Source organism: Melozone crissalis, unplaced genomic scaffold (genome assembly GCF_028551555.1).
Source record: "Melozone crissalis strain CALT ecotype California unplaced genomic scaffold, PUWL_Pcris_2 ptg000014l_1, whole genome shotgun sequence".
In the NCBI taxonomy this organism is placed as follows: Eukaryota; Metazoa; Chordata; class Aves; order Passeriformes; family Passerellidae; genus Melozone; species Melozone crissalis.
In genome coordinates this window covers 20,334,438-20,349,764 of record NW_026535792.1, presented here as the reverse complement: position 1 = coordinate 20,349,764, position 15,327 = coordinate 20,334,438, and the positions used below count along the sequence as shown (strand labels likewise).

General features: G+C 41.0%; 1 protein-coding gene across 1 annotated transcript in view; it reads left to right on the top strand.

Moving 5' to 3' along the window:
• Positions 1 to 806: 806 nt before the first annotated feature.
• The window catches only part of KLF13 (KLF transcription factor 13), a 29,450-nt gene continuing 14,929 nt past the window's right edge, over positions 807 to 15,327 (top strand). The window contains exon 1 of the mRNA XM_054273040.1: positions 807 to 1,752. Coding sequence (XP_054129015.1) covers positions 1,212 to 1,752 — 541 coding nt within the window. The 5' untranslated portion in view covers positions 807 to 1,211. The remainder of the gene's footprint in view (positions 1,753 to 15,327) is intronic.

Below are 15,327 nucleotides of genomic sequence, written 5' to 3'. Positions count from 1 at the left end.
GATCATCTCTTGTCTCAGAGAAACAAAAAAAGTCTTTGCTAAAGACATGAATTTTATAGGAGTTACTCTGGAGAAACATGTTTCAGCAAAAGGCAATAGGTGTCACAAGTGCTTTCAGATCTCCATTCAGATGCATTTCTTCTACTCGGTAAATTACGCATACAACTCCTTGATTCAGGCATTAATCTCTATAAAACTGGTCGAGCTGTATTTTTTACAAGCAGAGCATAATTATGAAACCCAAGTTATTTGCGTTTGTACTTTTAAATAATTCCGAGGCTGCGGAGTGCTAGAGTTGTGACAGAAAGGTGATTCCAAGTGTGTTCCCTGGCAGTTGGTTAAACCTGTCACAACCCATTAAAATCCACACGCGAGCTCCATCTGTGGAGCTGCGGACCAAACCGTCCAGCCTCGCTTCTTCCTGTCACTTGTGCCAGTTCCAACTTCACCACGTTTTCATCTTGTAAAGTTCAGCGCCTGTTAAATTGTCCCTCGCAGCGCCGCTCTAACACGGCTGTTTCCGAATCGCTCGCGTCCGTCAGAGCGCGCGCGGGACGCAGCCCAAGGCGCGGGAGCTCCCCGGCCGCGCCCGGGGCCGGCGGAGGGGTCCGCGCGCGCCGCCCTGCGCGCTGCGGCCGCGCCGGGGGCGGAGGGTGCCGGCCGCGCGCGCCGCCAGCCAATCGCGCCCCTGCTCCCGCCGGCGGGCGCTGCCCCCGCGCGCGCCGCCCACCTGCTGGCGCGGGCTGCGGCCCCGCGCTTACGTCACGCCCAGATGTTCCCAGGCCACGCCCCGCGGGGTCCGGGCGGCTCCGGGCAGCGATAACGGGGAGCGCCGGGTCCGCTGTCACAGCGCGATGGGAGGGCTGCGAGACCGCGTCGCCAGCTCGTTGCCTTCTTGAAAAACGGCAGTGATCCATGCTCCGAGCAACAAGCTGCCAGTGCCAGGATCTATCTGCTGTTCTTTTTCTCTTCCATTGGACCGCCAACGCTTTTTCGATTTAGTGACAAGCTGGGTGTGATCGTCACGAACAAAGTGTGGGTTTGATGGCTGCGATATCAGCCTTTACTCCTACAAACCGATCCTAAGAAATAAGGGAGGGAAAAGTCTGCTTGTGTAATCTTTTTAAAAAGGGAAAGAGCGCTGTTGTGTTGGGTTTGTTTTTTCTTTTTTTGTCTTCATCTGTTTGGATTTCTTTTTAAACTTATGAAAAATGGCAACAGCAGCATATGTGGATCATTTTGCAGCAGAGTGCCTTGTTTCTATGTCAAGTCGTGCTGTTATCCATAGTCCTAAAGGGGAGCCTGATCCCCAACCTGATGCAGCAATATTTCCTTCATCCAATGGAGAAGATAGACGGGAAGTCAGAGAAACCGGGAAAGACAATGGATCATCATTACTTGTGGTAGCTAGCATTTTAGCAGATCTGAACCAGCATGTCCCAAACTCACCTGCTCTAAGGACGGAAAAAACAGAGACGCTTGATATAACAGAACAAATACACATTTCTATTGCTCCTAAGGAGTTTGGGGAAGAAAGTCTGTCTTCAGCTGGTAAGAGCGGAGGAGAAAGAGCAGCCACACCTACTAGCCTGGCTGCAGTAACTGAACCAAGCCCCAGACAAAAGAACAAACGCATAAGAAGCTGGACTGACCCTGGATCACCCCAGAAAAAGCACAAATGCCACTATGTGGGGTGTGAAAAAGTTTATGGCAAATCTTCCCATCTTAAAGCTCATCTAAGGACCCATACAGGTTAGTTATAATCCAGCCAGAGATTTATTTGTTACAGCTTGGTAATTAAAATGAAAAACAAAACCAAACAAACTTTTATTTGGCCACTGTTATGGTTTCACCTCTCAGAACTCAAGCTCGGGAAAACCAAACAGCAACAACAAAAAAAACCCCTCTGGGAATAAACCATTACTGGGCATAGATTCAAAGCTAATGTTGCCCTTTTTTGTTAATGTCATAGGGAACAGCATGCGGGTCACCTGTGTGGATTGTACCAAGCTGTAATTTTTAGCTGCTGGCATTCTGTGTTTCTTCTACTTCCCTTTCCAGTACTTCTTACCTCCCCATTTTCCCTATTCCCTGCTCCAGTCCCTCTCTTTATACCAGCTTATCACTTCCCATGCAAGTATCAGTACTCTTGATATTTTTAAATTAAATGTTCTAGAGGCACCTACATGGCTGTGTATCTGTTTCTTTTTTCAGCAGACACTTTGTGAAAGCTAGAGTAAGCAGAAGGTAGATGAGAGGCTGAACACGAGTCGCAAGGAGATACCATGAGTGAGGAGAGAGGGGGATATGGGCAGTGTCTAAAACACTTTTGGCAGCTGGGTAGAACCAAATTCAAAAGAAAAAAACATTTGAATGCAGCCAGTAACTTGTACTCATCAGTGTTCAGTGCTTACTTCTTGCTGAAGGCTGAGCACTTTTTTGTTGCTACTGTAATTTATGAGACGCACCCACAGAAAAAGTGGAAGTCTTGCAAGCCTTGAGAAAGTTGCACTGAAAGTATTCGGAGGGCCATCTTGAAGTAGGCCCCATGACTTGCCACACCTCATGCCTCTGCCTGGTGCTGGGAAACAGAATGGCTTCCAGTCAGAAAGGGGACACCAAAAATTGAGAAGCCCAGTCTCTGCTGAAGGCACCAATCATAGCACATGTGTGGAGGCACCGCACCGACTAGAGCAGACTTGTGCAAGATGTTCCACTGAGTAATTTCAGATGGCAAATTAGTTTGCTAAGATGTATGGTCAGTTCTCTTAAAAAGAGCAGTAAGAAAGAGAGCCTCAGAGTTAAACATGACATAACTCCTGAGCAGTTTTAGCTCTGAGGTGTCAGCCTTACCCATGCTGGCCTTACTTTCTGTGTGCCTTCAGCTTTTCCTGTTGCCTTCCTGAGATAAAGTAAGAGCCAGTCTAATTTGATGGTATGCTTTGCTCTCTGTGGGAGAGAAGAAAGCCCCATCAAATGTGAGCATATGGATGGACAATTCCCTGTGGCACACAGCCAAAGGAACAGTGTGTTCCTGGCACCCCAGGCAGCCTGTCCTGCTTTGCACTGTGTAACTGCTTTTTGCCGCCTTGGGAGTTACACAGAAAAGGTGTTTCCACTTGGCTTGCAGGGAATTGTCTCCATTAATTTTCAGTTCTTTTGCTTTCTTATTGCTGGCATTTGCCATTGTCCTGAAAGGGAAAGATAAATTTAGCAACGTTTCTGGGTTTCCAAACCAACCAGAGACCAAGAAGGGGAACTCCAGCCCCTGATAAAGAGAGGAGGGCTTGGCATGCCCGCCCTGCCGGGAGAGGAGGGAGGGCAGGGCCGGCAGGGAGTGTCGCTCCAGGCTGCCGGCAGAGCGGAGTCATTCGGGGACGCTGGCTCGCCTCCAAGCTCTCTTTTTTTTTTTCTCTTTTCCCTTTTTTTTTTTTTAACTCTTCATTTCCTGTATTTTTTCCACGACTGTAGGGCTCAATTTGTTATTGCTGTACTAATGGCACTAAGAGAGCACATGTGTGTCTGAGAGGTAAAGGAAAAGCAGGGAAGGGACTGTTTTTGCCCAGGGAGTGGCAGGACCCTCAGGGACTACAGCTTCTTTGTTTTCTTTCGTCTCCAGTGTCTGTGTGGGAAGCTTTAAGCAAAGCTGCCAAGTTTCCCTCCTCACTGGCAACAGGTCTGTCTCTGTTTGCATTGAGTTTTAAACAGGCTTAAATGCCTCTTACTCTCCTTGCAGAATATTTCCTAAGATGTTTGCATTTTTTTTTCTGTCTTTAAAAGAAATTGTTACAGCTTGAAAAAAGTTTGTAAGACAGTAAGAGTTAAGCTAATAGAGAAAGTGATCGCTTCCAGCATTGGTAAATGATTGTTCTTACACACACGTTGGTGTTTTACTGCTTTAGAACAAGGGCTTTGGGTCTTCTCTGCTTTCTAGTCATCCTGAACTAGTCAAGTAACACATCAGTCTGCCCAGCTGTCAGATAGACAGGGTGATGGCTATCCACCTCACAGAGCAGTGGTGAAAGTGCCCCAGCTACACATGGAAGCTGTGTAAACACCGATCCAACTAAGTACCAACCATGTTTGCTAAGAGTGGTCAAAACTTCTGCTGTGGAGCAGAACTTCTTCCATGTGCTGTAAGACTAGATGAGCTGGTATTTAGGGGTGACCTGAAGGCTGAGGACAGCACTGCAGGCTAGAATATAACAGATGATCATGCAAGAGATACTTGAAAAAACAGTGTATTATCTGCTTTAGAAACTTGCTTGTCCTTGTCTGTTACTTTGCTGAAAAAGTAAAGGTTTTGGTCTTCATGGTGTGAGGAAGGATAGACCAGATGCTTATGTCAAAGAGATAAAGAGCCTTCCAAGTACTATTGTATCAAATCCAGCCCACATTGATAGGGACTGAGAGCTGGTACTATTTTCCAGCTGTTTGGTGCTCTGTGTGAAATCCTTCTGATAATTATAGCCAGATATCAGAGCTTATATACATGAAGTAAAAACCATAGTGCAGAGGATGCTAATTCTCCTATTTAAAGCAGTAGAACCAAGATGGAAATGCCAAGAGCATCTGCTTTTTGTTCTTTACTCAGTGTACAGTGGTTTTTAGTACTCCTATTAGGACAAAATGTGCTGGAGCAATCCACAGTTTCTTGTGAGCTTTTTTGTACATTACTGGTTAACCTGTCTCAGCCTTATGAATACTTCAGCTTTATTACACTGGAAACCCTTGAACCAGGCAAAAAAAAAAAAATCACCAAAATCTTCTCTGTTCTCTCCACCAGCTTTCAAAGTTCCCATCCCCCTATGTTTCTTTTCATGTTTATGTTTTCTACTCTAGTCTCTCACTGAATGTCCTGGAGTTCAACATGATCATCAGCCACAAAGCCCTTGAAGTTTTAATGTTTACCAGAACGTTATATTTAGTGTCAGTGGGTAGTTGTCAAGTCCAGATACTTTTCCTGTGGATCTCAGAAGCTCTGTTGTGGTCCACAGAGGCAGCACCCCCATTTATCCTAAGCTATACTGACTCCACTGATAAAAAAAAAGGTTTTATTGATGCATGGATTTTAAAAATCCTCTCCACTGAGAAAATTCCTAAACACAAAGGACTTACAAAAAATCAGATAAATCATTCACATGACAGAATTCCCCTTCATCTGAGCAGGTTTTCAGCGCAAAGGTTTTCAGCACATTTTCTGGAGTTACTGGAAACCAGTTAGTCTCTTGGTGCACCAGTGGTAGAAGGGAGACAGTACAGAGCCTAACAGAAGTCTACAGGCTACAATCTTACAGAGTCTTGTCCAGGACCATTGTGTTCTGAGAGACTGTAGAGAGTCCCGGCTTATTGCACTGTATTACACATTTATACATAGAGAAAAAACTATGGCATTTTGAGCAGGAATCACAAGAATCCCGTGCATTGCAGCTCCCCACCAAATCATTGGGACCTCTCAAGATTTTAGCCATCCTCCATTAACACACCATCACCATCAGGAATGCAGAGAAAGCATGAAATAAACCTTAATTTAACTCCTTTAAACTGTCCTGCTAAACTTAACTAGTTCTAAGCACTAAGCAGCACATCATAGCACAGAAACAGTCTTTCAGTCAGTCATCAGAATTAAATGAGCCTGCAAAAATTAGCAGAAGTTAAGGAGAACTGGGCACCAGTCTCAGCCTGGAGTCTTAGTAATTGGTATTTGAAAACAATCTGAGAATAAAGCAATCAGACCTTGCTGTGTCAAGTACGACAAGAGCATAACAGTTGGGCTGAACAAACAGGAGGAGTATATGATCTGTGTTCAGGCTGGTAAAGAGGCCTTTATGTAAAGTACAAATTACCCATTTTAAATAGAGGTTTGGATTTCATTTTCAGTTCTAGTAAGTCTGATTTGGTCACACTATGTTAATTCAAAACAAAACAGCAAAGCACAGCTTCCCTTAAGTTGTGAATAAAGATGCCATCCCTGTGTGTGGAAACTAATTAACCAATGGAAGAAACAAGTTTTTCTATCATAAAAATAAACTTTATCTTCCATTTTAGCACCTGCCAATTACCAGAACCATAGCTAGTTAAATAAAAACCCATGGACTAGACCTGGCTGAGGTTTCTTTTAGCTTGTCTCTAGGCACACAGTGACTCTTGAAGGCTTATATATGTATGTGTGTAGCAGGTAGGCAGTGTTGGTGAAGACCCAAGGCTTTGAAGGAAAAGATTACAAGAGAAGAAACTCAACCTAGGGCCTTCTGTGCTACTCAAGAGCAGTGCAGAGGAGGACTGCAGACAGCTCTTGTCTACAGCAGGATGAAATGAGCGGTGCTGGTGCTTCAATCCTTCCTCCTGAGCTGCCAGTTTGGCTGCTCTGCATACCGGGACTTATGGAGGGCTGCACTCCCTCTGGACAGGATGCCAGAGGAAATTGAAAAGGCCTTTCCTCAGCACAGATTTCCCAAAGGCAAAAAGACAGACTAAATGAATTTGTCCTTCTGCTTGTTGGGCCTCCTGGGTTTGATTTCTTGTGTTAAAAGTTAGAAACAACTTGTTGGCTCTGAATGCTTCCTTCAGTCTCATTAGCATACACCCAGACTATCCAAAAGCTGCAAGGTACCTCTAGGCTGCTGTGTCCCTTAAGTGCCTTCCACTCCTTACTTCGCTGAGTGCATCAAAAGATTTTCTATATGTTTTTTGTTGTTTTTTTCTGAGATGGGCCCAAATGGTGGCTTCTGGGCAGATTCAAATATCAGCCTCACAAAACATTTGTCTTTCCAGCCTAAGGCGACGGCCTTCTTTTTCAGTGTTAAGAACTTCAGCAGCCTGCTACTTTTTTTCTGAAAACTGATAATCTTAACTCATTTAATAAACCTGTATTTTTAAAACCAATACAGATTTTCAATGAATTGTTTGTGTTTCCTCTGAAAGTGCTCTGCAACTGCTTTCTTACTCCCTCTAAGAAAATTTCAACATATAACAAAAAGTCAGTAGAAAACATAGAACAACTTCCCTCAAAGTCCTGTTTGAGTCTTCCCCCTGCAATGCAATTCTCAAGACTAAAATTCTTATTTAAAAGTATTGATTTTAAACTTGGATCAAACAATCTGTGTTCATTGAAGAGAGCAAAAAAATATATATGCTATAAGTTTCTTAGTATAAAAGTCTTTGAAATAAACACAGGGCATAAACTTCTTAAAGAGTAAACAAATTTTAAAACATGTGTCAAAAGGACCTGAAGTCAGGAAGGAAAGTAGAACAATTCCTACTCACTCCTTTTATGTGGCCGCTTCAAGACTAAATAGTAAGATTCAGTTAATTCAGCTGCAAAAGGGTTAGGGCTAAATTAGTTGCATGGAGAACCCAGCTGGATGACATCTGTATTTACCACACACTTGATTAATATTAGCTGTTAGGGGGAACTACCTGTCCTGATGGTTATACAGGTTTCTCTGTGAAAGGCTTCCCTTTATTTCCTTTTCCCCTTCTTTCTCCTCAGTCTTTGTGGAGATACTAATCATGCAGAAGACATAAAGTTTCTGGTAACAAAAGAATTTAGACATTGTAGGTAAAAAACATTTAAAGTAAAACTGTACTTATCATTGTTACAGCTGTGTGTCTAATGAAAAATCAGAAACATCACAGACTTCTCTTTTCATAAACCATTTTTGTTTTAGCATGGAAGTGGGACATAGGTTCAGCATAATGAAACCTATTACTATTGGAAGTAGTGAAGAGGGATGACTCTCCAATTGCTTTCCTCAACCTAGGCACTGGTAGTAGCACTTTCCCTCTCAGTGACAAGACCTAGGTCTTACAAACAGTTGGGAATAAACTGGCAGGCAAGGTTTTTAATGAATGGACAGTTGCAATTGATTGCTGTGTTTGTATTAGAAATTAATCACAGCCCTATGGACAAGAGTGTTCAAAATGATCTGCAGAAGACTTTCCTGCAGTAGCATTTCTCTGCAAGACACTGGAAAGTGTATCTGACAGAAGTTTTGCATAAACAAACCTTTTGGTAAACTGGAATTGCATATGAAACAAACTCACAATTGGATTCCATCTGAAAAGAAGACACCTTTAACCATTTAAAACAACTGTTCCATTGTGTTATTGTCTGGCTGAACATGCTTAGGGCACATCCAAAACCAGAAACCTGGAACTTGTTTATACTGGACTTGTGGTTTCTAGTTCTGTTTTTTAAGTTAAGCATGTTCCAACTTCCCCCCACCCCCTTCCAATCTTGGATCAGCTGTCTGGAAGTTGGTGCTGACAGAGCCAAAAAAATACTCTGCTGTTCAAATGCAGGACAACTTTTGAAGGGTCCTTTCTGTAGAATTTCTATAGGTATACTTTTTTCCCTTTGTTACCCACTTGGCTTTTATGAGGTAGATTTGCATGGGCAGTGAGATCATTATCTTGCTGTGTTCAGTTTAACAATAGCTAGACAATGTGGGTTATTTAAGTGCAGGCACTGAAGTCAGACACACATATCCTGTATTTTTCAGGTCTTGCAGATTCAGCAGATCTTACACGGCCTCCACTTAATATAAAAGGAAAATTTTTAAAGTTCAGATTGCCACCATTGTGGTTACTTGTAGAAAAACGACCTCAGAAGCTTTTTTGTAGCCTAAACATAAGAAGCATTTACTAACCAAGAACTTGGCACAAGTCAAATGGTATTAAAGTAAGCATATCCTGAAATGACCTCTAGTGCAAGGAAAAGATTTGCTGTAATCACTTACAGTCCTTTTGTAGTGCTCTCAGGAAATATAGGCAAAATACTGGTGGCTGGGTATCTGCTGATGTTACAGTCAATGGACCAATAAGCTATCTTAGATTTATTGCACACTATGTTCCTACCAGACCACTCTCTATTATTTGGTTTTAAGTTATATGAGTTTTTGGAATAGAGGACCTTGAAAAAGTCATATGAAAGAACAGTATTGCTGCTGCATGTTTTGCATCTTTCCATCTGCCTCGGTCCTGCAGCCATCTAGAATACCCCTTGACAATGGGCATGCTAGTTATGGCCTTACTGTCTTCAACAGTAGCTTTTAAAGCTGGTGAAGGAGAGCAGCAGAAATGCTAACTTTTCCAGAGTAAGATCAGGTGAGATACAGCAGCCAGAAGTGATGTATTGAGCTTTTTTAAAGTAAACAACCGTCAGTATTTCCACTACAGGAACTTAGAATGAGAAAGATTAGTAGAAAGATTCAGATGTTTCCTGCAAGTTTTTGGTGAAATTATGAGCTGTTTGTTGATAGATCAGGGAAATATTTATTTTGCATTTTCAGGGAAAATAAATGAAATTACATTGGTACACATTTACATACTAGACTGGGACTTTAGAGACTATTTTACATTCTTGCAAACCTCCCAGTTGAATATAGTGCTTTCCTACATTTTTAATCTAGTAATTTAGGCCTTATTCTGGTATATAACAAATAGAACAGAGATGCTGCTAAAACCTCACAGAACCATGGACTAATTTTTGTTATTTATATGTAGGGACTTACTGAATTTTAATTTGCAATCTCTTTTAATTGCCAGCAGAAGGACTGCAGATGAGCATTAATACATGGGGGCCATGGCAGTTTTTGATTGTTCTGGTGACTGATATATTTTCCAAGCCCTGTGTAAATTGTGTGCAGCTTTCTTATGCTTTTAGAGCACTGAAAGCCCCTCAAAGCCAATGGAAACTTCCATTTGCTGTATATATGTCTATAGAAGCAGTGCCAATAGAATGTTTAGCCTGACTGTGTAATAAATTCCGGATGTATTTGTAAATATGTCTTCTGAATTCTCCTAACATGGCCAAAACAAAACTGAATTTCTTAGATACCCCAAAGGATTACTTTCAGACTGGATTCTCATTGATATATATTTTGCCCTTTATGCAAAGACCATCTATTTCCCCAGCTTTCATCACTGAAAACTGCTGAATTCTTCTCGCTAGCATTTAAGAATTACTCAGATTGGCAACATTTGGAACCAAATTCTAGCTTAAATAGAAATGTATTAGCAAATATGTGGGCAACCAGAAAAGCAAATACTTTGGAATTTTTGGGTACCCATACATAGGTAGGAGGTACCCTACATGTTACTAGCATAAACAGGTCTATAAGAAATGTATCAAAAAAGCTCTTTTTTATTTTTTTTCAAATGACAGAGGAGATGTAGAATTTGATCATGAGACAAAGTAATTCTAGTTACTGATTACTAATTTTAGTAGATGCTAGGTGTGAATTTAATAGAATCAATTTTACTTCAAGCTGGATGATATGAGGTAAGACTATCTCTACCTAATCACCTGCCACTTGTCTTAAAAAAAACAACTCTCAGTGTCCCTAACAAGGAAACACACAGGGGGGTTTTTAAGCACAGAATCTTGTGTTTCATTGGGAAAGAAACCTCTTCCTAACCCACCACCTGCAAATATAATATGCATATATATCGCATTGCATGAATAATACACATAAAAGTGGGTTTGCACAGTTAAATATAACTTTTAGTGAACCGTGACTCTGATTCTCCTGCTCCTCCATGCACTGCTGAGACTTTGAAAGGGGAATAGAGCTGTTTCAACTTGGTAGATTAACTCAGCATTGCTCAACTAGTGGAACCTGGAGGGAGAATTCTCCCTGTGCCCAAAACCTCCAGCTCTTACCCACGCTGCAGAATCCCTTGCACTGTTGCAAGGGATTCTACAGCGCAGGTAAGAGCTGGAGGTTTTCAAATGACTGCAGAGTTTGTGGGGGGTCAGAAACAGTAACCTTATGAGGAGCATAACTGAAAGCTGTGGGAACAATGTTACTCATCATTTCTTTAGGAACTCCACAGCTTTCTTAACGTCTCATCTGCAAACGAGTTCAGATACAACACAAGATCGAGGTAACTACAATGCTGAAAGATTTACACCAGTTTTCCACATTTTCCTTCAGCTTGAGTGAGTTTTGCTGTGTTGGCATCTCCTTTCAGTCTGCAGGATAATATCATTAAGGGCACCACCTCACTGACCAAATCAGATATGATTTAAGCCAATATCTGTTGGAGCTTGGAGTGCAAATGGAGCAGTGTAACTTCTGGGGAGCCATTTTAATTAAAAAGTGTCATTGGTCACTTTCAGAGAATGAAGTGGTCAGGCAGATGACAATGTTATCTTTGCCGTGCTCACTGATGTAAGCAAATATTGTACAACAACTGGCACAAACATTTTACCATGAACCTTGTCCCAGACTTCTATAACTGGGACGTGCAAATGAAATGTGTTTTGGAACATGACTGTCAGATACCTTATACTAAAGTGATAATTTACAAAGCTCTAACTATATACTGCAGAGACAAAAGTGTAATGAGAAACAGCTTTTAAACACTGCTTGTCAAAGTACAGATGTTCAGCACCAGTATCCTCTAAGAAAAGTTTCAGTCAGTCCCCAAAGAGGTGTTCTTTAAAAAAAAAAAAGGCAACGAAAAGAACAGAACATTTTGTGATTCTGCTTCTTACCCTACTGCAGTATTTGGAGTTGGCTGATGTTTCCAGTAAGCAATGTGGACTAAGCAAATACAGCTTTCCACTCCAAGGATAAACTCTCACCCGACTCATACCAAAAGGGCTTGCATGGTGAAGGGCTACACATTTTAGAGACTTTTTGCTAACACTGCTTACTGGTAAAAAGTCATGTAGAACTCATCTGTTTTATCTGCATTTCTGAATGTGATTTTTCTGAGCAGTATGGCCTCTGGAGAAAGCAATATCAGTGATCTTATCAAAACAAAATCACCTCTGTGATAATATGCCGTTTTAAACCTATGTCTTTTACTTGATACTTCCTTTTCTCTCCCTTATAATTTCAAATGAGATTATTTAATAGGCTGCTGTTAATTCCTTGAAGTTTTAGGACTCTGTAAAATGAAAAAAACCCTAGCTCTTCTTTTCACCATGTTTGATAGATTCATAAGGATTTGAGTACTTCCCTCCTCTCAGTCTAACTTCAAACCTCTCAGTGAAAAAAAGAATCCTGACTGGTGTTCTTACAGATTGTTTACAGGAACATAATTTAACTTCTACATGCAAGAGACTAGTTCCCCTTGATTGTACAAATCACTAGATTAAGTTTTGTCTTTAAGGCAAAAATTACTAAAATTTATTTTTTGTTATCAAGAATATAATAAGTTACAAAAACATTCTGAGAGAATGTTATCTGGCTGGTGCTTTGCTTTTGTAATGAATTCTTGAAAAAGCAGCTGTACTTTCTGAGGTTATGTCATCAGCTTGTGGTCCTAACGTTAGCATTTGCAGGTGAATTACAGACTAATTAGTTTGGAAAAACATTCCATACCTCTGCTGAACTTCTGTCCAAATGTTTGCTTAAAGCCTCTTTCCAAGAACTAACTCTGGTTCTGTGTGTGGAGTATCCTTGGAAAGATTACAATATACACTGTCACTTGGATATGACCACTGTTGTTTGCAGGAGACTCAAACGCATTTGGTATAAGCTATGTCTTTCTGGTGCTGACATGCAAATTGCTTTCTTAGAGGTTTACACAAATTTCTTAACAGAAACACAAGGAGCTGATGTGATTGGTGTGCTTGATAGTTTTTCTTCTTTGAATACTCTAGAGGAGCTGAGTTCCAGTCCCACTTGCAAAGAAATCCACATTATCACATAACTGTTTCCTCAATCAGATAGTTCTAAGGAGGCTGTACCATTCTCATCAGTGCCTTGTAAGGTGTGTGGTATTCCCTTTATGAAAAAGTGACTGTGCTGGTACTTTTTTCATTACAAATATTGTGGTTTCACAGACTAACACAATAAGAGCAACAGTAATTTTCACTGCACAGATGTTTCTCACTTGGAAATCAGACCACCTTTGGTTTTTTAATATCTAATTTTTTAATATATAAAAAGAGTCCTAAGTTCCTAGGTCAGTCTTGTGCTTGACTCTTCTAATTATAAAACACACCTCGATGAGCATGCAGACAGCATGGTGTACATAACTTTACAGTGCTGAGGTATTTCTCTTCTGGAAAAAATGCTAAACACATACCTGCTTTTGTGCAGTGTAACGATGAATCATTTTTTTCTAAGATCTAAGTTTTTCTCTTATTTGTCTATTACTCATAAATTCTAAAATTGAGCTCTAAAAACTAATTTTAAAAAGAAAGAAGAAAAAAGTTCCAACGAATTGGCTGAAAATCAAGTTCAAAGTACTTTGTGCATCACATCTTTTGGGATGAATAATAAGCTGTCCCATTTGGCACTGTCAAGCTGCAACAGCAATGATTGGATCATCTCAGTCCCTCAAAGCTAAGTCAGGGTAGAACACCACAACTCATGAAGCTGCAATTCTTGTTTTCTTTGGGTTTATTCACAGTCTGTCTGTTGTAATAGAACCTCCCGATTACTCAAGTGTATGAACCTCGCTGTTCTGCATATTGCAATTCTTGAATCTCAGCCCAAGACCCAAGGTTGCCAGAATTGTGCTCAGCAGGAGCTAGGAATATGGACAGGAAATAAGGTGCAAATAATTTTGTGGTCCTCATATTTAGGACTTTAGATTTAGATTAGGCAAGAGTCCAAATGGAAGTAAGAACAGCATGGAATCTGTGATCTTTTTCAAAGTAAAAATTATATCCTGTGCCTAGGGTTTTGGAACTAGCCTGCAGACTTACATGACACTGATGTCTTCTAGAATTCCATAGTAATGGTGCAATTCCTATTATATTTCATAGAAGTCCCCTATGCCAGGAATCTTCTGAAAAAATTTGGCCACAATGAGATCCTGTATTTTAGAGTACTTCATTAGCCCCTGTGCGTCAGGCGTGTTAAATGTGGTCAACTAGTTTCCTGCAAACAGGAAACAGGTGCTCCACCTCAGAAATCCAGAAAGACCAGTGGATTTCCTCTCCTAACCCAGAGGAGCAGGTCTGTTAGAGAATAGATCTGCACACTTAATCAAACAAGTGTAGAAGAGCAGCAATAAATGTGCTGGACCACTAGGAATTTATATTTTGGGAAGTAATAGGGACCTTTCTACTACAGCTTGCCTACATTTACAGCTACTGAATTTTTACCTGAGGTATATGGACCCATAGAATTGAGAATCTCTGCTAAAGAATCATTGATCTCTCACAAGGTGAAATGGTTTACATGTGAATAAGGTTTTTAAATCCTTACAGAGAAAATGGTGGCTGTTGGGCAGCCCTTGTGGCATCATTCATACATATAAACCATATTCTGCAATGACATGTAACTGGGTTTAACAGAGTTTTAACACTTTACGGAGTGCTCTGTAAAGGCAAGCAATGAAGACATGGGTGCAGTAGGCAAGGGAAGACAGAGCTGCTAAAGGGGCCATGGCATATGTGTGTATATTTTAGAAATTTTAAAATAGTATAGATGTGCCTTTCAATACCACTTTTGAGATGGAAAAGTAGGAAAAGAAGTATTTGCTCATGAAAAAGGGAATCCAGTTGATTACTCTTTGTGAGTCTGTAGTAAGATAGCTTTTTGAAAACACCTCTCTATTTTTGAAAGGTATGTTATATATACCAAGATGCCCTTGGCAAAACTGTCTTTGAAATATGTCTGTGCTCTGCGTAAGATCTCAGCTTTTCAGTTATGTCTCACATCCAGAGTCATACTCAGACAATTGGCTCGTGACTTGGATCCTCCACAATGCAGCAAACGCTCCATTCATGGAGTTCCAGCCCTGGCCATGGCCTCTCTCCTACGCTGTGACCTGACACGGCAGGCGCAGCTGGTGGGGCCGCCTCCCTCCGAGCCTGCGCCCGCTCTCCTCAGAACCGACATCAAACGGGCAGGAGGGCGGGGTGCTCATAGCAGCTGAGGTGTACTTTGCCTGTGTCACACCCTAGGTGTTAACGAGAGCAGTGTTGAAAACCTTCTCGTACTTATTTTCTGATTTGATGTGAGAATGAGGCCTGCTTGGGTATGTGCTTAAAACATTGGTAGAGACACATAGAAAAGACTGAAAAAAGCTGGAACTGGAAAGGAGCAGGTAATTTGTGCTCTTTTTTCCTTTTCATACAGCTATGGTTGAAGGGGCTGCAAGGAGATGCAAAATAAACAAGGAAAGCATTTACAAAATAGAACATGTAAATGAGACTTGCAAGAGTTGAATGTTGAATTGCAAATTGTTTTTTCTAAAAAATTTACCTGTTTTAAAAGTGGGCAGTTTAGAACATTAGAACTGTTACAATATAACCTAATTCCTCTATGGTATACAAAAAACCTGAAGCTTTGTTAAAACAGGGAGGGTGATTTAACAATCTGAGCAGAAGATTTTAGTGTGTGTGTAATAGTT